The 23,895-nt window shown below is 41.2% G+C and overlaps 3 protein-coding genes across 6 annotated transcripts in view; 1 reads left to right on the top strand and 2 right to left on the bottom strand.

The window, feature by feature from the left end:
• LOC116400663 (xylose isomerase-like) overlaps nt 1-3,593 on the top strand; it is a 5,245-nt gene extending 1,652 nt beyond the window's left edge. The window contains exons 3-14 of the mRNA XM_031878608.1: nt 139-211; nt 401-513; nt 640-665; nt 938-1,075; nt 1,196-1,305; nt 1,394-1,489; nt 1,585-1,668; nt 1,747-1,873; nt 1,984-2,089; nt 2,955-3,137; nt 3,223-3,297; nt 3,385-3,593. Coding sequence (XP_031734468.1) covers nt 139-211; nt 401-513; nt 640-665; nt 938-1,075; nt 1,196-1,305; nt 1,394-1,489; nt 1,585-1,668; nt 1,747-1,873; nt 1,984-2,089; nt 2,955-3,137; nt 3,223-3,297; nt 3,385-3,468 — 1,215 coding nt within the window. The 3' untranslated portion in view covers nt 3,469-3,593. The remainder of the gene's footprint in view (nt 1-138; nt 212-400; nt 514-639; nt 666-937; nt 1,076-1,195; nt 1,306-1,393; nt 1,490-1,584; nt 1,669-1,746; nt 1,874-1,983; nt 2,090-2,954; nt 3,138-3,222; nt 3,298-3,384) is intronic.
• A 3,302-nt stretch (nt 3,594-6,895) lies between these two features.
• nod1 (nucleotide-binding oligomerization domain containing 1) lies at nt 6,896-16,159 on the bottom strand. Of its 4 annotated transcripts, none has more exons than XM_031878615.1 (12): nt 15,373-16,159; nt 14,999-15,195; nt 14,656-14,830; nt 11,804-13,613; nt 11,618-11,701; nt 11,270-11,353; nt 11,078-11,161; nt 10,165-10,248; nt 9,998-10,081; nt 9,823-9,906; nt 9,080-9,163; nt 6,896-7,612 (listed from the first exon to the last, which is right to left on the bottom strand). In XM_031878615.1, exons 1-12 carry the CDS (start codon nt 15,449-15,451, stop codon nt 7,540-7,542), a joined length of 2,922 nt encoding a protein of 973 aa, XP_031734475.1. In that variant the 5' UTR covers nt 15,452-16,159; the 3' UTR covers nt 6,896-7,539. The 4 variants fall into 4 exon arrangements, with proteins under 4 accessions (XP_031734475.1, XP_031734476.1, XP_031734477.1 ...); XM_031878616.1 differs by having other exon boundaries at nt 15,984-16,159; XM_031878617.1 differs by having other exon boundaries at nt 14,999-15,180; nt 15,984-16,159.
• A 2,284-nt stretch (nt 16,160-18,443) lies between these two features.
• LOC116400654 (ectonucleotide pyrophosphatase/phosphodiesterase family member 2) overlaps nt 18,444-23,895 on the bottom strand; it is a 32,299-nt gene continuing 26,847 nt past the window's right edge. The window contains exons 21-25 of the mRNA XM_031878583.1: nt 23,213-23,348; nt 22,144-22,221; nt 21,789-21,921; nt 21,484-21,637; nt 18,444-19,946 (exon numbers count right to left, since the gene is read on the bottom strand). Of these exons, the coding sequence (XP_031734443.1) occupies nt 19,776-19,946; nt 21,484-21,637; nt 21,789-21,921; nt 22,144-22,221; nt 23,213-23,348 (672 nt within the window). The 3' untranslated portion in view covers nt 18,444-19,775. The remainder of the gene's footprint in view (nt 19,947-21,483; nt 21,638-21,788; nt 21,922-22,143; nt 22,222-23,212; nt 23,349-23,895) is intronic.

Raw genomic sequence — 23,895 nt, 5'->3', positions numbered from 1 at the left:
GTGTGTGTGTGTGTGTGTGTGTGTGTGTGTGTGTGTGTGTGTGTGTGTGTGTGTGAGTGTGTGTGTGTGTGTGAGTGAGTGAGTGAGTGCGTGCGGATGCCATGTTTGAAGGTCTAAGATCGGTGCTTGTCTGTGCAGGTGCTGATGGGGAGGAAGATGGAGGACTGGCTGAGGTTCTCCGTCTGCTACTGGCACACCTTCTGTGGCACTGGTACTGTAACAACTGACCTAACACTCATTTTGTCATCAGTCCTCAAACAGTCTGTGGGAATAGGCTCTTGTAAACACACATGAATGCTGTCATTCTATTGTCTTTTTAGATTTGTATACAGAAATACATTTTTAATTGAGCCCAACAGATATTATCTTCTTTCTTTGAATTGTCGTCTTCTTTTATTAGGAGCTGATCCTTTTGGGTCTCCGACCCTCCACCAGCCCTGGAATGAAGGAACTCCGATGGACTCAGCCAAGAAGCGACTCCGGGCCGCTTTTGAGTTTTTCACCAAGCTTGGCGTGAGGGGAAATCACTTCAACTTTACCATGAAAGTCACAGTTACACACAGTTGATTACTGTATATGTTATGATGTGTGTTTCCTCTGTGACTGCTGTTTCTTCTTCTTTCTTTTTTTTTTTTACAGGTGAAATACTACACATTTCATGACAGGTAGTTGACCATTTCATTGTTTTTGATAGGTTTGTTTTTTTCTTGATATTTATTATCTGGGCTTACATAATCAAACTACCTGTACTTTGTACGTGAATATTGGTTTAAATGGATTATTAGAATATCTATCTAGTGCCAGTAAGACTTGCTACAGTGGTGTTGTGCCGTAAGACCCTCCTTTGGCAACTTCCTCTGTGCGAATCGCCGTAATTAATTAATTAAATAGTATTTAAAAGCAGGGAAATGTAATATCCGTCCTCTGTTTACTACAGGGATATGGCTCCTGAGGGCTCCACCCTGGAGGAGTCCAACAGGAACCTGGAGGAAATAACAGATCTGGCTCTCCAGCTGCAGAGCCAGACTGGAATCAAGGTGCTGTGGGCCACCTGCAACCTCTTTGTCCACCAAAGGTCAGAGTTTTATTCAGAACCCCCCCCCCCCCCCAAAAAAAATAATCCTGAGGTTTAGCAAGGAAAGAGGTTCTTTCTCAGTAAACTTAATGATGTATACACATGTTATCCATGTGACAGGTACATGAATGGTGCAGCCACCAACCCAGACTGTCACGTTCTGGCCTACGCTGGCGCTCAGCTTAAGAAGGGGCTCGATACCGCCAAGAAGCTGGGTGCAGAAAATTTCGGTATGAGTGACTTGATGTGTCTAAACTATCGACATGCTCCGGCAGTGCAGCCACATCGTTGCCACATCGTTGTATATATTTGTCTCAGTGTTTTGCGGAGCAAGGGAGGGTTTCTTCTCCGTCCATAACACGGACGTTGCTGCTGAACTGAAGCACATGGCCAACTTCTTCAAAATGGCCATCAGTAAGTGTGCACATGAATACAGGATTAATTCCAAATCAGAATTTTGGTCAGCATGCGGCCCACTTTAAATTTCACGTCTGTATATTTGTCACCAGAGTACAAAGAGAAGATTGGGTTGAAGTGTCAGTTTCTCATCGAGCCCAAGCCTAAGGAGCCCTGCAAACACCAGTATGACTATGGTAAGGTTTGTCCAAACAAACATGCTTTGTAATCCAACAGTCCTCATGATGCGTTCTATATGTCACTCTCTTCTTTAGATGCTATGAGTGTCATCGGATTCCTTCAGCATTACGGTCTGAAGAGTCACTTCAAGTTGAACATTGAGCCCAACCACACCACTCTGGCAGGACACTCCTACGAACATGACGTTGTCATGGCGTCTGCGTGAGACATTATGAATAATATCTAATATCTACTGTTGCAAAATGTTTGGCACATCCACAGCATCTTTAAAGCGATGACAGTTTGACTTTCTGTATGTTCCTGGTGGACAGGTTTGGGATGCTGGGTTCAGTTGACTCCAACACTGGCTCTACTGACCTGGGCTGGGACACAGACCAGTTCCCCATGGACATCAGGAACACCACCGTGGTCATGAAGGTGAACTTATTTCAGTGATTTGTAGCAGAGTTTATTGCCGATGATGTTTGTGCAGGTGACATTGTCCAAACACTGTAAGATAAGGATAGAAATAGTTGACATTGTTCAAACACTTAGCAAAGGTTTAAAGGATTATTCATTAGTAACGATTGATATTTTGGCCACAGGGGGGCAGAGGAACAAATTATATTAGCAACACGGGCCTTATTCATTAATATCTTCCAAAGTAAAAAAATAAATAAAACATTGTCCTCAAGAAAGGTCCGAAGAAAAGATTCACGATTTGTTCTTAAACAGCAGCATTGTTTGTGCCTGTGTTGTAATAATGATGAATCCCAATGTCCTCGTAAATTGAAGGTGTGTGGCAGTTAATCCTAATTAGCGTAGGTACACGCCCTGCCAATCCCCATAAAAGGGCATGAGACTGCAGGGCCGTGTGCACACGAAGACATTGAAACGTGTATGTTCGTGTAATGTATACTTTAAAAGACCATGATGCTTTGTAAAATACAGCGTAAACCTTTCTAGCGCTTGTCTTTGTCAAATTAAGCGGATGAATATTATAACTTTTTTTCTCATGCAGGTAACCACCTAATTGATATTGGTATACTTATTATATGTATATAAAGTAATGAAACCCCCAAATAAGAAACATTTAGCTGAAAACAGCTGCCTTCTGTGGCAGCGAACAAGGCTAATGAGGACAATCCTGGCTGGAAAACCCCCAAAATAGAAATAGATAATATAGAAAATATTGATTAGTGCATTTTTAATGTTCATATAAATGTTTATTGCACGGTCTGTAGTACAGTTCAGAACAGTGATTCAGGAACCTAGTTATTATTTAGTGTCTAATCTTCTCCAGGTCATCGTTGAACAAGGTGGTCTGCAGCCAGGAGGCCTGAACTTTGATGCTAAGGTGCGCCGGGAGTCCACAGACCTGGAGGACCTGTTCATCGCTCACATCGGAGCCATGGACACCTTTGCCAGAGGACTCAGAAATGCTGTTCGCATTATTAAGGACGGGCTCATCGCTGGTATGGTGAAGGTATGTCTGCAGCTAAAGGAAAACCACTGTTTAATGGACTTATATTTACAGGTACAGTAATGTTATCTATGTGTGATTCACACAGGAGCGCTACTCAAGTTTCAGTCATGGCCTTGGACAGAGAGTGGAGGACGGATCTGCCTCCTTGGAGGAAATGGAGGTAAGACTATTAGAGACTTGTAGCTACCGATACAGAAATATGAGTGAGATGATGGTCTCAGATATATAATATATTTTGTTTTCTCAGGCCTTCATCAAGCAGAACGGTGAGCCGAATGTAACGTCAGGCAAGCAAGAAAAATATGAATCCATCTTTAATCACTACATATAATAAAAGCATCACTCTCTTCTGTCTGCATATGACATGATAACATTTGGCCGAATCAGAATCAGAACCGTTTATTGCAGAGGTATGTTGCACATACAAGGAATTTGACATGGCGGGTGGTGCATAACATTAAACAATCAACACAGTGCAAAAAATATAAAAATGTACTGTAAAATATAGTGCACAAACAAACGGATAACAGAACTATAAACAAGTGTAATGTAAGTATAAAAAGTGTCAAGTGTATTTAAATAAAGAAACATAGCAGGGATGTGCAGGGGAGTGTACCGGTAGGAAATTGTCCTGGAGATGACAGAGTGAGTGGGGGACCCTTAGGGTGTCAAACAGAAAGTTAGAAAGTTCGAATACTTTAATAACCCCACTGGGATTAAGAATTGCTGTTGTTTCACTGACTAAAAAAAGTCAATTACTAAACACTGAAGGTAGAGTGCTGAAATGTTAAAATATTCTTGACAGACTGACAGACTTATTCAATGTCACATTTTTGGAATCTGTGTATCAGTATGTATTCGTAGTGCTCTTGACATATCTTCCTGGCATTTGATACTGGGAGGCTGTATTTGTATTAGCTTATGGCTACTGATATTCACTGTGTAGTCAAACACATTTTCACATAGCAGTTGATGAGAATCATGAAATACTGAAGTATCAAGAAGTTTTCCTTGTAACTATTGAATAGATAAAACATGATAAATATCCAGACATCTTGTTTATCGTACAAGAGCACAGCATTTCTATTTTAAATTGCATAGTGTTTGAAATCTGACAATGTGTATCTATATCTTTTGCTATAAAAAAATAATAAAACATAAAACTAAGAAAGTTCCTGAATACATTGAGATGTCAATACTAAGTGTTGACAGGCTGAGGCTAAACTGAATTGCTATTTGGATGAAGAGGCTGCTGAAGGAGAATGAATGAGTTGAAAAAGTAGGAAAGGGATGGGTTCAAATTATGAATTCTCAATCAGCTGTGTTTAATATGTTCAAAAAGTATAAATGGGCTTAAAAAGTTGTACAAAATTTCTAATGTATGAGAGATGCGGGAGATTTTGATGTTTGAATGGAGTATGAACCAGTAGATTTTAGTTTAAAATGAAAAAAAAAGCAGCTGAAGCAGCACTGTGTGAGTAGTTTGAGAAGTGGGAAAGTGATGATGGATGCAAAATATAGAGTAAACTATGAAAGTTCAAATGGGAGTTTTAGAGCAAGGTCTTAAATGAGCTGAAGTATACAAAGAAGAAATTGATGTTTCCTGAAATTGTCTTTGTTGGAATTAGGATAAAATCAGTTAAGGTCTAACTAAGCCCGTGACAAGAGTTGAACTGTAAGCACTTTTACTTTTGAAAAACTAGGTCTAATCTTATTTTCCTGATCATAAACAGTGACTGTTAGGGTTGTTTATTTTGAGAAACATGCCTCACCCTGAGCTTCCTGTTATGATATAGCTACTGTGGGGCTTTTATTTTTGAAAAAATAGGTTGATTCCTAGTTTCCTGTTAACATACAGTGAGAGTTGGGGGCTTTTATTAGTTGGGGGCTTCCTTTGAGGAAAGTTGCTCTATAGAGCTTTTATTTCAAAAGAAAAACAGCCTCGTCCTGAGGTTGGTTACTTTGTGGGACTGTGAAACGTTTTCCATCCCTAGTTTCCTAGGCCTTTATTTTGAAAAGCCTGGCTCATCCTCACTTTCCTGTTATGATAAATTGTGTGTCAATATCCTAATAAGATATCTAATAAAAGACCACATGCTTTCTATCGGCCGCCATCCATTCGACCGTCACCAAAACGTTTTGTCCGGCCCCCGGACTGTATCAAAGAAGTGGAGGTAGTCATCGTGACGTCACCCATTGGTTTGTCGACGGCGGTTTTGAAGCCTTGAGTTCAGCATTTTGGCCATCTCCATCATGGATTTTGGTGACCACATTTGGACTGCTGAGTGAAGCCGTGGTAGAGATGCCATATACTTTAATCACAAGGTAGCCCCGCCCTAAATTATACCCTGCTTTATGGTCTATTTTACTCTAAATGGGACAATTGTTTACTCAATGAACATCATGCTGTATTGAAGAAGACTTGGAACTAGAGATTGAGACCATAAACTCATATTTACAATGTTTACTGAGGTAAATCAAATGAGAAGTAGTCATTTTCTCATAGACTTCTATACAACCAGACTTCTCTTTGCAACCAGAGTCGTCGCCCCCTGAAGAACGAATGCTAGTTTGAAGCACTTCAGAATTTGCTTCACTTTTCAGAACTGGAGGTTGCTGCCTGGTCAGGCTGAGTGCCACCAAAGAGTACCTGTGCAGGTCCATTCCTTTATTTGTTGCGCCGTCTGCTGTAATGCTCCGTCGCAGCTCAGACGCTGCATGTGTCTTACCCAAACCCCCAGGGAGAGCGCCAGGCTTTGAGGAAAATTTGACATAGTGGGCAAACTGTGGCACTACAATTCCTGGGTCCATCACATGATTCCACGAGGCCCTTTTCCCATAGACTTACATCGGGAAAGAGCCGTCAGTAACTTGTGGATAATTTGTTTCGAGGTAAATCAACAATACAAACACTTGAATAGCCCTTACTTAAATGGTTAGGCCCTAAAGACATAGTAGAGTATGTTTTAATAAAAAAAAAAAAAAGTAATAATAGTCACATTATAGTATATCGAAACAAGTCGAAAAGTATGCTGAAAACAATTCATTAAAAAGTCATAGTATAGTATGTCGAAAGGCATAATTAAGTATATCGGAAGGAAAAAAAATTCATACTGTCGAAAAACTATAATATAGTTTAAATATAACTATAATTGAAATAAAGTCATAGTATGTCGTAAAAATTCATGAAAAAGTCTGTATGTCAAAAAAAGTAATAGGAGTCAGTTTATTATGTAAAAAAGTCATAGTATAGTATTTAAAAAAAGTTATGTTAGTATGATACAAGTTTAAAAATAGTATACAATTATTTATTTACTTTTTATGACTTTTTCCCACTTACTATACTATGACTTTTTAAATACTAAGCTATGACTTTTTTATTTTTTTAGGGGCATATCCCACTATTCTGACTTTTTTATGATGTTTCTATGGCATACTGTACAATTACATTTTGATGCAATTTTTGTATTAAATACAATAGTAATAGTTTTATGACCGCAACAAGAAATTGCCTCATATATTTTATTGAGGCAAATAATTGGCCTTTTTCGCAGCAGAAATTGAAAGATATAGCAGAGAAAGCACGGCTGTCATTTTCAACCTAAATAATGGCTGCCTTCCATTTGGGTATGTCAGTTTGAGGACGCTACTATTGGCCATGCTAGCTCAATGTCATGCAGTAGATTCCTAGAACACTTCAGTAGAACAGTGGCATAATTCATTTGATGAGTTCTGCTGTGAAACAGATCCAGAGAATAAGGAGAGCAGTCTTCTTTATTGAACCAAGCTCCATGTTTTGTCCTCGTTGACCAGAGGCCATCAGCCTTTTCCCTCTCAAGAGTCCATCAGAACACATTTATACACTGATGTCATGCAACCGAATACATTCTTATTGGCATCCAGTTGCCAAAGGGTATCTGTATATCTCTGCACAGACAGTAAACATCAGTCACTCTCACACTAATGTACACCTCAACACATCCCATCAGCTCTGTGGAAAACTAGTCACATAATAAATATAATAGTTATGTTTATAAATGCATACAAATAAAAACATGCACCTAAAGTTTATGAAAGGGTTCACGGAGAAGGAAGCCGGTGGTTTGTTTTCACTTCCTTTTTTCAGTCATGTCGGCTGTCAAATATTTGGTCGAAATTTCACAGTAAACATCTTCTACACGAACATGAAACAGACTGTTTTCATCAACAATGAACAATGTGATGCGTACATACACGGTATTTCCATTATAGTCAGACTTTTTGCCCACAGCCAAACAGTTGCACCCAGGTGAAATCATACACCATGCTGTGTCAGCTTGGTGACACTGTGCATACAGTGAACACACTTTGTCTTTTCATACGGACATTATTCAGCACATGCTTGTCTCACGGCACTGCCCAGTCAGTGGAACCGCAGCCTTTTCTCTTCCACAAACAGTTTCTCTTCCTCCTCAGAGAGCTGGTTTCCTTTCACACTGTAAGAAAGCAATCAGACACCATCAGACATTCATGCTTTCAAAAGGGAGAATACATGGAAATGGCTCTGTTGAAGGGTTTGTCACCCTAATTAATTCTACAACAGTGAGTGACTCATTTTCAATTAACAGAAACAGCAAAACATAAAGCATGCGAGCTTCCGGATGCATCACTATAATCACAATAGTACATTAAATACAACTAATTATGTTTAGCAATTCCAACTTTCAGGATCCATTAATTTGAATTTAGTCTACAGTTTAACATGAAGGGCTAACCGCAAAACCCGGAGACGTTTTGTCACATATAATAGCAGAAGGCTACTTCAGTACCCTACTTTTACCAGTAGTAAAATCATTTTTTATATTATATATGATTTTTTATAAAAATCATTTATAAAAGAAGAAAGCTTATTCTATTATCCTTGGCAATAAGTTTTTTTTGGGCCATTTGGCAACATGATCAGTCATCTGGAGTTGTGTTTGCGTCCATGTGAGTCCAATATTCTCTCACTTTCAGCTCTATTTTGTGTCTGTACTAACTACTGATGGACATATCTGTCCCTCTAACTGTTACATGCTCCACTGTGTTCACCAGCTCGTCTCTCACTGTGTCTGTCTGCTGTTTGCTGCCGGGCAGGTCGTGTTTTAGAGCTTTTTCTCTCAAAAGAGCTGCCTGCTGCAGCCCAAAACAACGCTATGAAAGCCGTGAGAGCGAGCCCAAACAGTAAAGTTGCTGATCGGACAGCTCAACAGCGAGCTGAAACTCTGCTCTGTAAAGTCAAGGGGAGCTGCAGATTCAGTCGATAATTCTCCGTAGGTTCATCGAGCGACACCTTTCCCATTGTCTCCTGACACAGTCATTATACAAATATTGATTAAAGCCAGACAATCCATATAATAACATCCAATACAAATAAAGATCCATTCCCCTCTGCCCCTCCTACCAGCTATCCAATATTAAATAATGATACTATTGGTTTGCAATTGACAGTGAGACGTCATTGTGTTATGACCTCCCACACGATCCTGTTTCAAGAAAATAGACCCCATCCCCCACAAATGAAAAGTTAAATATAAGCAATAAGAAAACCTGGAATCGTCTGGTATCAATAGGTTTTTTAAATGGGTTGTTGCCGATATGCCTGAAATAAGGTCCGTGGTTGCCACAGAGCTTATTTTCTTATCTTTTGTCGAGAGAACCAGTGAGGTGCTAACTGCCGGGGTTAGCCTACAAATATACACCTCCTCTGCAGCACTCCATTGCTGCCAGCTCACTGACTTCGCGTCTCTTCTCCACCTGTACGACTGTTAATCATTGGTTGTTGTTACACAGTCTCACTTTAACTGTGATAAAACCGTGATGAAGTCTGAGTCTTCTTTTCTTGCATTACTTTGATAATTGGATGAAAGGAAATGTTACCACAGATGCCTGAGAGTCACTGTGAAATGATTCTTGATCCTCACCATATCTCTTTGAGTGCTGTGTTGTTGGTAAGGCCTGCAGCGAGGTTTTTGATCCCATCCACAGTGAACTGATTGTTGATTAACCTGCAGACAAATATACAAAGCATGTGACTTTCTGATGATCAGTGTCTGACCGTGGTATTCAACAGGGGTCTCCTTTATAACCGCTGCGTACGCACAAAACGGGGCCTAAGAGAGGCGATCGCCACTTCCCACGCAAACGTTGTGATCTATAAAAACAAACTTGACTGGACGCTCAAAGGCCCTCCCCTGGCCAAGCGGGTTCCCCAATACTGGTCTGCTGAGTCTGTCATGGTCAGATCGTTCTGTCACGTCCGAGGGGCAGATCTGAGACTCAAGCGCAGACACAGACACTGGAGACGAGATGAAGTTGAAAAATAAGGTTTTTACTTAAAAAGTCAAAATGTCAAACGCTGGAGCGCGGCGCAAACACGAGGGAGACACAATGCAGGGACAGACAGGGGAACGAACAAGGACGATCTGACAACCAGAACAGGGAAAGCAGGGGAGTATATATGTGTGGGGTGATGAGAAGATTGAAGGCAGCTGAGTGGACTGGGCAGGTGAGTAGGATGAGTGCAATCGAGGGAAACACACACACACACACACACACAGACACACAGGAACACAGGGGGCAAAGCCTAAACCGTGACAGTTTTATAAATGAGACCCCTGGTCTTCACATCATGTGAGTAAATACAGAGCGTGTGTGTTTTCTTTACCAGAGGTGGCTTAAACCTGTGTTCGCTTGGACCAACTCAGCCAAGAGTGGAGCTGCATCGTCAGTCAACTCATTCTGCACCAACCTACAACAGCATAGACACGCACTTCAATACAGAGAGTAGTTCTGTTAGAACTTCAGATATTCACTTTGCTCAAACTGGGCGACCTGCCTACCAGAATATCCTGAGGACGCTGTTCTCTTTCAGCGCTTCTGCCAGGCACCTCCCACCTTTAGACGTGATGCCATTGGCTGAGAGACTAGAACATAGAAATTACTCAATTTAATCAATGATTTTCAATCAGCAGGTTTTTATTGTCTTTGTCGGTAGCTGCCTTCTCACCTGAGGTTGGTAAGTCTCGGGTGGTGCCTCAGAGCTTCCGCAAATGCCTCTGCTCCCTCATCGCCAATGCTGTTCCCCCACATTCTGGAAGCAAAGATATGAAAACAGTCATCGGGCTGTGTCACAAAGCATACAAACACAAAGGACCAGCAGTATCCTCCAAGAGAAGATGTATTAGACATGTTTTCATGCTTTTAAGGTGCAGTGTATACAAATTAGAGGGATCAATTGGCAGAATATATTATTAACTAAAGTATGTTTTCTTTGGTGTATAATCAGTTGGAAATAAGAATTGTTGTATTTTCTTCACTTTAATATGAGCCCTTTTTATAACAACAAAAGGAGCAGGTCCTCTTCACAGAGCCGGCCGCCATGTTTCTACAGTAGCCCAGAACGGACAAACTAAACTCTGGCTCTAGATAATAGGGCCATTTGCACTTTCATGTTTTCGCTTTGGCCACTGTAGTTCTCCGACCTACACGCTTGGCACACAGGAGAAGTTTCAGTTGGTTGCAATCCGCAATCTCGCCGCTGGATGCCGCCAAATCCTACACGCTGCACCTTTAATTTCACATTTATATTATGTGCACAGACCTCCATCAAGATTAAACAAGTCAAACAACTCCTCTGTGCTGTAATTTACCGTGCTTTATTCACCAATGGATTGTCAGGTTAGCCGAAAAAATGCTTGGAAAATTGCACAACTTGCGAAAGCTTGACAAACGTATTCTAATGCTTTGCAAAATTTGGGTTCAATCGTGAAAATTTAAACAATGATGTTTTTTTAGATAACACGCTGAACATATTTTGTGTCACTTGATATATCATTTCTTTCATGAGCACAGCTGGATGAGAATATGCTGCTTTAAGTGATCTAAACCAGCCAAGAGGTTTTACAGCAGTGAAGTCTTACCCCACATCAAATATAGAAGTGCTCTTCTGTATGCCGCTGGCCAAATGCCTCCCACCAACACTAGTGATCTGGTTTTTCCCAATCCTAAGGAAAAAGCAATGTCATCAATTTACGAAACATAAGACACATTAATTTTACAAATATCATTATTATAGTATTTAAACTTTATATTGATACAGGTTAGAAACATACTTGACAACTCGCAGCTTTGGGCATTCCTCAATTATCTGAGCAATGAGCTTGGCTCCAACATCTGTGATGTAATTGTTGTAAAGCCTGAGGACAAAAAAACGGATTAAAGGTTGAAGATTCTGTTTCACTTTCAGAATAACAGAGCAGAATTGTCCTTTATGGAGCACTAACACTTGTTTGTACAACCAAAAATACAATTATATACCAAAGGACCAAACCACTACCCATTTACCCACTGGTCCCTTTTCTCCCAATTTAAAGGGTCAATTTTTTCACTTAGTTAAATATCTGAACATTTTTTCCCCACTGGCACACAGTTATCTTGGAACAATTGCCATGTTCACTCACCCTAAGACCTCCACGACTTTGTGCTTACACAGCTCCTCTGCAAGAACCTCGATGCTGCTGTCAGACAGGTGGTTGACACACAATCTGAAGACAAGCAGTTGGATTAGTGTTTACATTATAATATCAGCCTGAACGTCCATCAATGGAGATTTGACGGTAGTTGTAGTGTGTGTATGTTTTTTTTACCTCACTACTGTCATCTTGCAGAAGGAGGGCCTCAGCTGCTTCACCCCATAGTCACTGATGTTGTTGTTGTCCATGTCAAGGCCCAGGAGCCTCCGACGGTGCTGCAGTACAAAGTTCAGGGCGGTGCAGTCCCCTGAGAACACATTGCAGTAACCCAGCTTGATGAAGCCGGCTGTGATGCCTTTCGCTGTCATCTGAGCGATGTCTTTGCTGCCTGTCTCAAAGATGCACCTCAGCATCCACAGGAAGTTGGGCAAAACGTGAACTTTCCTGCCCTCCCCGCTGTTGTAGTGGGGTAAGCCAGTGAGGTGGTACTTTACACTGGTGGAGAGGTAGGATTTCAGCAAGGCCCGTTTTTTCTTCAGTAACACAGGACACACCAGGTGCTCCATCAGGCCAGCGTGAGCCTTGGACAGCAGTCCACACAAGAAGAGATTAGTGAACTGGAGGTGTTCATTCGTTTCAAATGGCGTATTTTCGTTGGACTTCGAGGAGCCACAGTTGCAGGGGTCAAACGGCAGACAGGACGGCTCTCTTTTCCTGCTGCACTCTGCAAAGAACTTGAGGATGGAGGCGGCAGCAGCCTGCTCATCTAACACCAGAGCAAACGCCGCCAGGAAAGACTGGAGGATGACATGGAGGACTTCAAATGTAGCGGGGCTCCCACTGGCATCATACTCACTGATGGGTCTGAGAAAGCCCATGGTCAGGTCCTCCTCTGCCAGGCCACACTCAGTGATCTCCTCCTGGCTGTAAATGAAGCTACCGCTCTCCATACCCTGAAGGGCCAGTTTGGCAAATGCTGTGAGAGGCCTGAGCCCCGCTTTGAATGTCTCTGAGACGCACCGAGTGCTTTTCTTCAGGAGAGACGGCGCAGGTGAGCCCGAGCGGCTGAGGAACACCTCAGACAGCAGGAGGAAGATGTCCGTGAGTGTGATGCAGGTTTCAGGCAGATAAAAGCTGTCGTGCATGGTGTGCAGGTGCCTGAAGCTCTTCAGTACAATCCAGCAGAACAGCGGGGTGGAGCAGAGGCCACAGAGGTGGGGGCTGGCATCCAGCTGAACAGACACCAGATCTCGGTGCTCCTGCTCCTTGAAGTGAAGATCAATGTAGGTCTTGAGATGAGCCGGGGAGAACCCCCGCAGAGTCAGCTTCTTTCTGATCACCCTGCTCTGGATCTCGGTCCCCGTCCGGGCCGTCAGCACCTTCTGGGAGCCCTTGAGTAGTTTCCCACAAAGCAAGCTGATGAGCAGCTGGACGGGGTGTGCCTTGACTTCTGGTGACACCACTTCAGGAGCATTAATCAGGTCATTGATCTGGATCTCATCATAGCCATCAAATGTAAAAAGAACCTTCTCCGGGAAGCGCAGGATGTAGTCAAACACCTCATTATCTGGATCGTGATCTGGGTAGCAGTTGTATTTGAACAAAAGGTCTCTGAGGGAGATCTGATCTGTGTCCTTGAAGATGCTGAACATCCTGCAGCGGAACTTAAAGAAGAAGATGGCGTCCGTCTGCAGGTCCTTCTTGGACCAGAGGTTCTGGAGCTTCTGCAGGAGGATGGATTTTCCCACACCGGCATCCCCCATCACATAGATGGTTTCACCTTGGGGATTGAAGACCGCATGGTCTCCTAGGAGCTGGTCCAGACTCTCCAAGAAGCCCAAACTTTCATTGCAGTCGTTCAGCAGTTCCATCTGTGTGTCAGTGTATAGGTCCTCCAGGCGGGTCTCCTCTCGCTGGCCATATGACATGATGAAGCAGGTGTCCCGGCTCATCTCATGCCTTAACTTCTCACAATACCTGCTGACTTAGAGGAAGACAGTGAATTAGAGCAATACAGAAGCTTTCAGTGGTGTCATAAGGTCTGGTGATTCAGAATATTGTTAGTAATTGTCATTGTTTTGCAAATCACAAGTAAGACTCAATTATTTGCCCTCAAGTCCCCAAGTCAAGACAAACAAGTTCCCAAGTCAAGACAAGTAAGTCCCAAATCAAGACAGACAATTCCTAAGTCAAGTCCCAAGCCACAACAGCAGGTAAGTCCCAAATCAAGATAGGCAATTCCCCAAGTCCCAAGTCAAGACAAGCAAGTCCCATGAACACTGACAAATGAGAGCAGACTGGGCTTTTTTGGAGGCGGACTTAAAGAGACAGGCGATAAAACTGTGAGTGTTCCAGACAGAGGGCGAATACAGATATGTTCAGACAGACAGTATGAGAACAATAAAGGGTTAGAAAACACCAAAAGCATGTAAACAAGCTAAAAACCCCAAATAAAAGTATGAGCCTGGATATGACCCTAATATGTCTCCTTTAAGTTGAGAGAAGTGCTTTTAACATGCTTTCACTTGAGCTGTTGTTTCACAATTCACCACCATTCATGTTAAAATGAGCTAAATGTATCTGATAAAATAAGTAAAAAAGACTACAGATCTTCCCAGACATTTGATGACACTTTCATCCTGAGGTGCGTAATGTTTCCATTGTTACCTCACAATGTAATCGGGCCACATGCGCATTAAATTAGCTCCAACGTCAATTTCAACATTACAATGGTAGTTACACATCAAAGAATCAGTAATCCGAATTTCATTCATCACACAATGTTTTGCATAACGACTCAACGAATACATTCTTCCATTTAAGCATTTAGAATGTCAAATTTATTCTTGCAATTTGGTATTTTTCACTCATTGATGTAAATGGAGCGGACAGAAAGACAGAAACACCTCTATGTATGATGCAATACAATACAACACAACAATACAACTGTTCATACCCTGCTAACATCTAGACAGTCGACATACAGTACAGACGTACAGAACAGCATCAGTGACTGTATTACTTACTGGGGTCGGTGTTAACCACCGTCATCGCCGTTACATCACTGCTCGGGGTGTAGTTGATCTCTCTCAACCACGGCTGGAAGTCTATGTATGCGTCACATACTTTATAGATGATGTAAATCAAGTACTCACAGGCCTCCTCCCCTTTGCACTGGACTAGCTCCAAGATTTTGCGCACCTAGAAAATGATCACATCAAAGAACGTCTCTGTTGGTTAACATTTCAAAAATGTCCAACTTTATTTTCTATTTTTAACCAGAACATGTTTTAGAGAGAGCTAAGAATATATTTAATTTGTTTTTTTAAATGAATAACAATGAAACACATTTTTAAACAGATGTCCTGCCTGATCTGTCTTGGTGGCAGATCGCTGTACGATCTCAACATCTTCTTCACAGACGAAGCCGCAGGCCAGCAGGTTGTCCAGGATGCATTGAAGACTCCTCAGCCGGGATACCAGCAGCTCCCTGTGGTAGGTGAGGATGTTAAGGCACGACGCCTTGGCTTCTTCCATCTCACCTGTATTTACTGCCGAACGGTCACCTGTGTGGGATTACAGACGACAAGACAGGTCAACTGTATCGTGAGCCATCTGAGCACCTTCCCTAACTCTCTTTAAATCCAATTTTAGGCATCCACAAATGACAGTAAGAGCAGCCTCAGCGGTCTTCATAGATACAGTGTTTACACTGATATCACAGGTGTTATAATTGTACTCACAATGAGAATTGCAGAAATTGGTTACTGCGTTTTGGTGAGTCCAGATGATATTTTTAGGCGACTGAATAAGAATCCTCATGAGACATGTGATGCATGAATAGTCTATAAAGCACTCATTAGTACTGGCTAAAGCGTTCTAACCACAGCAGATACCCAAACAGTTGTTTACTGGTTTATCACTTTGACAAATCAATGCTATAAACATCTTACATTGATCTAGTCGTCGAGTAAAGACGTTAATTTGTACACTAACCTCCCTCTTTTGTGCCCCAGCTGTTTCCTTAATCTTTCTTTGATGGTTCCTATGGCCTCAGTGAAGAAGAACCGGGTAGCAGCTATCATTAATTAACGAACCACTCCTTTGTAACAATTAATTAACTAGCTGTTGAGGCTCACACATTCCTCTCTGTCTCTCTCTCTGAGTTTAGAAAGTCGGTTGAAGGAACATAATGTGGATGACAACAGACGAACACAAAGTTACAAATATTGAAACAACCGCTGCATGTTGCGTCACGAGCGCTAGCTAACGTTACATTAACTGTGTTCCGACTATTGTGGTTTATTTAGCCCGGATAAAAGAAACCCCGCAGAGGAAACATAACGCTACCTACCGACCATTGAGTCCGACCATGGTGATGCGGACACACCAACACGCTACTTTAAAATAACAATAAAAAGCCGAGTGTTAAAAGGAAGTAACTCTTGTTGATATCACAAGTGACCACGGGGTGACTCTGTGTACTCTACCCGGTAATAACAGTCCGCAGACCTTCTCTGTTTTAGGAAGCGAAAGTATTCAACGCGTCATTTCGTAACTTGCTAAAGCTGCATTCACGTCCTCACGGAAATGTGGAAATTAAAATCACAATAGGCTTTTTTCACCTTTCTTCAACAATAAGATTATAAAAAATATAAATCTTTTTTTTTTTATTTTGACAGAACTATGTGTGCTTTCACAGGTGCTTTTATAGACATTGAAAAAAATGCCCTAAAAATACTTTAAAAGGAGCTTTATTATTTTAGCTGATAGTATGATCTATGAGCGCATATTCCTATATACATTTGTGATTTAATAAAATGACCTCTTAGTCACTGACACGCAGAAAACCTGGAGCCAGTCAGTATTATTCCAACATGGGATTATTAGTTTCTAGTTCTCTGCAAATGTCTGCTGTGTCCTTACCAGACTGAATGTCACTCTCATGTACACTGAAATCCTCTCACATTTAGAATGTACCATTTGCATGTGTGATTATCATTTTTTAAAATTCTCACCTCACTTTATTTTATTTATTTTTTCCAAGAGCAATTTTAAAGGTAGTTCAATCTCAGTTTATGTTGGTTTGTATGGGGACAAAAAGGTGTCACGTGTGCAGGTTTGCATTACGTGTCATTTAAATCAGATGGAAATTGCAGAAGCGCTAAAAAATGGGGAAATGAAAAGAAAATTAAAAGAAAAATTCTACTGAATTATTTTCATCTCATCTCATGGACCCATGAAATCCAAAATTCTGGCCAGGATTTTCCTGGATGAGATGAAAGTGAGCTGCGGTGTAAGGGAAATATACACCACAGTATTCTGCCCATCATTGCGAAACAAGGACATTTAGATAAAAGACACAACATAAAGAACGAAATTCAATGTTTGATTGTTTTTCATATGATCTATATGAAATTCACCTTCCGACTGTATCTCCATGATTCCTATGTGGTTTCCACGCGTAAAAAAGGCTCGTGGCTGTTTTTACGCACGAGAGTATCACCGAAACACAGCCCATTCACTTTAAATGAGGAGCAGCTTTGGCAGACAGAGAAAGATTTAGGTGGAGGAACAGAGAGCAGACTATCTTCTACTATGATTCTACTCGTCCTATATATCATTTACCTACACTCTTGTGCCCCGCCTTGATTTAACCTACCTCTTGTCATTACTGTGTGACTGCTTAGCAAGCAGTCATTTAAAGTTCTCAATAGTCACATAATTGTCTCCAGAGAACGCACTTTTCTTGTTTTGATTCGGTGAAGCCGCCTGGACTCATGTTTATCCCAAGTATCGGAGTTTGTTTGTGTTTTTCTATTTTGGCAACAAGTTCTACCAGTGAGCGTCCACTAGGTGGCAGTACTGGACAGACATTTATCGTGTATTACTATTGACAGGCTCATGTGGAGGAATGTGAAGCTGCTATGTGCAGTAAGAATGTAACTAAGCTGTGAGTGTATGGTCTCAATCTCTATTTTTCAAGTCTTCTTCAATACAGCATGATGTTCATTTAGTAAATGATGGTCCATTTAGACTCAAACAGACCATAAAACAGGGTATGCTTTAGGGCGGGCTTACTGTGATTGACAGGTCGCTGCCACAGTGTTGTCCCTACTGGGAGTTGTCTGTGTTTTCATCTTACAACTTTAATCCTTTCACAGTGCGTTTACAGTTCGTGAAAGTTATTTGTAACATTTTGGCTGCCTAAAAACCTCTTACTCAGCGTTCGGTTGTTCTTAGCTCATCCCTCCTACTTCTGGTTGCAAAAAAACAAGATGGCGACAACCAAAATGCACACACGTGCCAACCAACTTGTTCACATTTGAGCCAGCTTTGTGATTAAATGATGTTAGCCACCTTCCATCACTCTTCACAGACTTTCAAATCTTATATAAAAAATTTAGCTGATTCCTATGTCTATTAACTAGAAGCAACATATTTCAAATATGTCCATACACACAGCTTTATAATACATTTGGTCACTTTTTTACTTTCAATACTATAAAACTATGAAAGACATGTTTATCATCACCCACAAAGTTAGTGCCCTTCAGATGATTTAACATAGTAGATGAAGGCAAGTCAAGAAAGCCAACATGTTTTTGTGTGCCAACCAACCCGGGACTCCCCTCCTATTTACATGTGTGGCTCACAACTGGAAGACAGAGTTAAGAAGCAGCTGGACTAACTTCAATACGCAACACACTTCATTTAGTAAAAACACTTGTTTATTGTGATGACATTTACATAAATCATAAATAGGTCTCACAGGTGGTAAATGTTTTAGAACACATTAATACATCATCACTGACATTATTGCTTTCATGCACAGAACAAAAAGTCAACACACACACACACACAAACACAAACACACACAAACACAATCAACAGTCAAACACGAACAGGAAATATCTTGAATTCAACATATACACACTGTATACATGCGCACGCACATGCACAAACATGCACAGACACGCACACAAAAAAAACCATTGCATAATCATTTCATTAAAAAAATAAAGACGATTCCTTCTTAATCACTGAACATAATCTGTTCATAGTGTAAAGAGTAGACAGAGTGGATCAATGTCGTATTGCTAGGCAACTGAAAATGTTTAACAATCCGGCCTTGGCACTGAGGTGATGGTTTTGTCTGACGGATTCTGTTAATGGCTTCGTAGTGCAATTAAAGATCATTCAAACACATTAAAACATAATTTTTACACATATGGAATATTGTTTGCTTGAGAAGAATATAAATGTGTATTACCAAAACAAAACAAAAAACTCAAAAACTGTTCTTGGTACTGCTGGACGATGACAATTAATACAAAATATGTAAGAGTATACAGGGCAATCAGTCCTGCATTATTATTTGATCTTGTGGTCCTGCCTTGTACTAGGGCCCGACATCAAATCCTAGTTTTAAGACTCATCATTTTACATTGTGCTACAATGATGCATTTTTGAAAATAAAGCTGCTTTTAATCAAATTGCCCCTAAAACTGGTGTCCTTTAATATTCCAGCATAGGATTAGTGTGGGTTTCTTGGTCTCTGGGTAAAAAAATCCAGCTGTTCTAGAAAACTCCACTAACAGGTCGACCCGGCCGTACTGCTGGAGATAAAACTTTTCTGCTAAAGACGATTTAAAGTAAACAGAGGGCAGATGAAGATTAATGGCCTCTCTGTTATTTACACATTATGACAAAAAATACTGGTACAGATTCAATTTGAGCCCTTTATATATTTACTCACTTAGGTCAATGTTGTTCATTTTGATGTCATTCCATTGAATCTGAGTGCCGACCATGAAACAGTAGCACAGAGCAGAATAATTGCTTTACTTGCCTGCTACTAAACAAAATAAAGTGGACAGTGCTACAGCTAGTAGCTCAGCCTCAGTGGTGTTCAATGCTGTGTCTTAATAGATGGACGAGATGAATGAGATGAAACCAGATGCCCAGTGAAAGGGCCACAACGGAGCAGCTGCACACGGCAGCGAGAGCAGACAGCGAGAGCATGAAGAGCTGGTGTAGGTCAGTGTAACAGAGGTGATAGCACCTCTTCTTTGTACCACATACATCCACCACGGTTGGAAAAAAGGAATCAGCAACATCAGTGTTGACAGGGGGCCAGCGGATGTCAGATCTCGCTCTCGTAGGTGTGCATGTAGGTCTTGAGCGAGAGGATTTCGGCGTAGCTCCGGGTCGTTCTGCGGTACAGGTCCAAGCCCGTCAGGATCTCCACATCTCTGACTCGAGCCGTGTGCATCTTCATCAGGTCCTCCACCCAGCGAGACTCCTCCTCTGAGCTCTGCGGGGAGGCAGCGAGGAGCACAGAAACGTTAGCCACCTCCTTCCCCTCTACGGACCCTGAAACCCTCTGTCGCTCACAACCCCCAAGTGATTTGGCTTTGAGGGAACATAGTTTGTATTGTCATGAGAGTGAGATGAGAAAACTTATGCCACTCTCATGTTTGTGAGTACAGAGCTGGAGTCAGGGATTGGTTAGCCTAGCTTAGTATAAAAACTATGGACTGCAGTCGGTGTGACGTCACCCATTGGTTCGTGGACTGCGGTTTTAAATCCTTGAGTTCAGCATTTTGGCTATCGCCATCTTGGATTTTGGCTGTGGCCATCTTGTTTTTTTTGCAATCAAGTGAATGGAAGTGACCATAATTGGACGGCGGAGGAGTGATACAGCGTTTACTGAGGTAATAAATCAAGTGAGAAGTAGGTTCATTTTCTCATAGACTTCTATACAATCACACTTCTTTTTGCTACCAGAGAAGTCGCCCCTTGATGGCCATTAAAAATAATGCAAGTAGTGCCCTGGGGAAACAGCTAGCCTGTCTATGTCTAAAAGCTAACTTAATAACATGTCTGTCTGTTTGGTCTCCACACAAACAAAAAAAAACTAAAAACGTTTTGGTGTAAATTAGGCTGCATTCACACCAAATCAGGCGTTGAGGCAGTTAGCGCAGGGCTGTGTGGCGTTGTGTCACTTAATGGCGTATTTAAAGCCAAACGTGGCTTTAATGTTGGGTTTCACAACACTGGATCGCTGCTTATGTGATTGGCCACAATCACAGGTTGTTGGGTTGCATTTCTCCAAAAGTTGCCAACGCATCCAACCAATTTAGGAAAATGGGATATATTATGTTAAAAATCAATAAAGATATGCTATACAAAATAAAGTTTATTCTGTTTCAACTGAAGATTGAGATAAATAATAGCTGTATCCCCGTTTCCATTCTATACGGAGCTAGACTAGACAGCGAGGCGACGCACAGACCGCTATTTATCTTTTAATTAGAATCTTAAAACGTATCCCCTTAATGTTTCTCAGTGGTATCGAAAATAGCATCAAATATCAATATTTTTAAAGGTATTGTTTTGAAGACAGAAATGTCAGTATTTTGGTAAGACTAATGCCGATTAATACATAGGCTGGGAAATTTAAAGTGTCATACTATGGACTCAGCAGCATTTCAATCATCATATTTCAGTCGTCATGTTATTCCCCATCTTCACTGTCACAGCCATACAGACCTAACAACATTTAGGACAGGGTCTATGCCATCCTTACTTAGGATTCCTAACTTTGGGAATCCCTAAGTAGGGACAAATCTGTAATCGCTAAATTCCCATCCTCAGATAAGATGGATAGATTTTTTCATAAATGTATTAGGAAACTTCTTTCTGTATACCAAAAATCCTCAATGTCATCCTCAACTGAGATGAGATAGGATTTCAGACTTTTTGTAATGAAGCCCCAGGTCTCTATCAAGTGTATGTATACGAGTGTTATTAAAATGTGGTGATGCGTTTTAAGACGCGATGTTCCTTACGTTGCAGGTCTCGTCGTTGCTGGCTCTGTGCGGCAGGATGAAGGCAGCGCTGCTGAGCGGGCCGCTACACGAGTCTGCAGCCTGCGTGAAGTCTAAGCAGCTGGTCAGGACCACGAAGAAGTGCGTGGGGACGGGTATCACCCCACTTACGTACCTGCAGGAACAAGAGACTTGAGCTCAACATTTCCCCTTAGCCAGGAATCATTTTTTTCTTCCTATTTTTTCCATAAACAATGCTCATCATAAATTTAACCTTCGTGTGTATTGAAGCTGAATTACAAGGGGGGTAAATAGAATGCTCTTACTCTTTTATCTTCTCAGCGGAGTCCCTGACACCATCGTAGTCATAGTCAAATATGGGTCCAATGAGCACATTCACTCCATTTCTCTCAGTGGCATATTTCTTCACCAGCGCTCTCTGGAAGTAACTCCATATCCCTGAGAGAGGAAGGTGGAAGAGAGGGGAAAGAACAAAAGCGAGAGAATGAAACAGGGACTATGGGATGGGAGGTGATAGAAGGTACAGAAAAGCGGTGAATATATCAGTGAATCCATCCGCACTGATTTGGTTTTTGTTTTTCTAATTCACAACATACAAGGTTCCAACGGGGCTCCAAGCATCTGGCCCTTGAAGAAACTTTGAATCACTGATTGACTTACTCTTGAATGCAGGATACATGGGGACGGTGTTGGTGATGAGGACAGCATCATATTTTTTGTCCATGGTGGTGGAGAATTCTGTCAATAATGAAAAAAACAGAACATGATTAACTAGAATAATATGCCTTCACCAACCAGTCAAATTACAGTTTAAATTACAATATGTCATTTTTTCCTACTAAATATTTGAGTAAAATTGTAATCATTATTAGCATATAAATTCTTGAACTCTGGCCAAATACATGAGGTCACATCGACCTTGATCTTTGACCACCAAGTTAAGAGAAGAGAAAATTCCTGAGATAATGCGTTCATGAGAATGGGACAAACGACCCAAATACATGATGCCTCCAGCCACGGCCGTCGTGGATCATAACAATGATTTGAGGTGCAGTAATATCGTTAGATCTCAGCAATATCGTTAGTGAGTAAATTGTTAATATAACGGATAGGAATGATGAGCAACAATAAGACCCAGACTGTGAATATGTGTATGAAACAGCCAGCATAAGGTCTATGAGTGTCTTAGTTTAAAACATAAAATAATATGAGCCAACATATCAAATTAACTAATGATTATTTCTACAATAACGGACATTTTATTTTTCTCAATACATTACAATCATTTATTGTAAAAATGTAAAAAATAAAAAATATGATAAAATGACAAAAGCTTATGGCAATTATCTGAGTAAAAATGTGTCTGATTAATAGTCCAAGACCACAAATATTCAATTGAACATGAACATGAAAATTAACAAGCTACAAATTATCCATTTTATTATCTCCGACAGGAGACCATGTATTCGGTAGTGTGTGTGTGTGCGCTCTGTGTATGTCTGTCTGTCTGTCTGTCCACGGCGAATCTCGCATATTACTGGACCCATCAGCCTTATCATTTTTGTGTTAAAAATGCTTTTGACACATTTGCGGTCTAGACTGGGGGTTAGACAATTGTGATTTGTTGTGGTCGTTGCAGACGCACCTGGCAGAGATCTGCACTGTAATGAGTGCACCTTTTTAGTTTTGTTAGTGTAATTCAGTGTCTGCGCTGTTGTGATGAACTCACGTGGTGGGTACAGGAAGGCGTAGGTGATCTGTATGTCTGCTCGGTAGTTGGTACAAGACTGACTGTAGGCTGGAGGAACTCTGGTATCAGGTCTCACACAGTTGGACAGGGCTTCAGGCAGAGGGGATACTTCTACCTAGAGGACCACAGACACACACACACACACACACACACACACATACAGAAAGAGAGAGGTCAGAGGTCAGCTGACTTCTAGTTTAAACTGTGGGTGGTTTTCGGTTGTCTGGTGGATGAGAAAGATGGCATGGAGGAGGGAATAAATTGCTTCATATACTGTATGTAACAAGTAGAAAACAAACACAAAACAGATATGTTAGGATTAAAAACAACTAACAGTCATGTGATCAGATGTCATGAGGACAGAGGGCATTTGTGAAATTGTGCGTTTGTAGCTTCGAGCCACATCCTCCACTGCTCTTGGAATACTTTCATGTCTTAAAACTTCACTGATAATCCTTTCATCTTCAAGCACATCGTAAAAGAATATTAGTAACAAGTACATTTAGTCAAACAAGATGAGTTATGTAACAGTTTGGCATGTGACACACAGATGTGTCGATTACAACTTGAGACCACTTGGCCAATAGCTGTTAGAAGGTTCAGACATGCCAACGAGAGACATATAACAGCCAACGACACAAGGCTTAAATTACTTCCGTCTA

Source organism: Anarrhichthys ocellatus, unplaced genomic scaffold, assembly GCF_004355925.1.
Source record: "Anarrhichthys ocellatus isolate YVR2014 unplaced genomic scaffold, GSC_Weel_1.0 scaffold188, whole genome shotgun sequence".
NCBI lineage: Eukaryota > Metazoa > Chordata > Actinopteri > Perciformes > Anarhichadidae > Anarrhichthys > Anarrhichthys ocellatus.
The sequence above is the reverse complement of the archived record's forward strand: the minus strand, read 5'-3'. Positions and strand labels throughout refer to the sequence as shown.

Bases quoted from the DNA above. Each gene is read 5' to 3' on its own strand.
- nod1 (XM_031878615.1), bottom strand. From the start codon at position 15,451: ATGAGGATTCTTATTCAGTCGCCTAAAAATATCATCTGGACTCACCAA. The intron at 10,249-11,077 runs GTAAGACTTCAC...CTTTGCTTCCAG, and splicing joins ACTTCTATATTTGATGTGGG to AATGTGGGGGAACAGCATTG. The intron at 9,164-9,822 runs GTAAAGAAAACA...ATTTGTCTGCAG, and splicing joins ACAGGTTTAAGCCACCTCTG to GTTAATCAACAATCAGTTCA.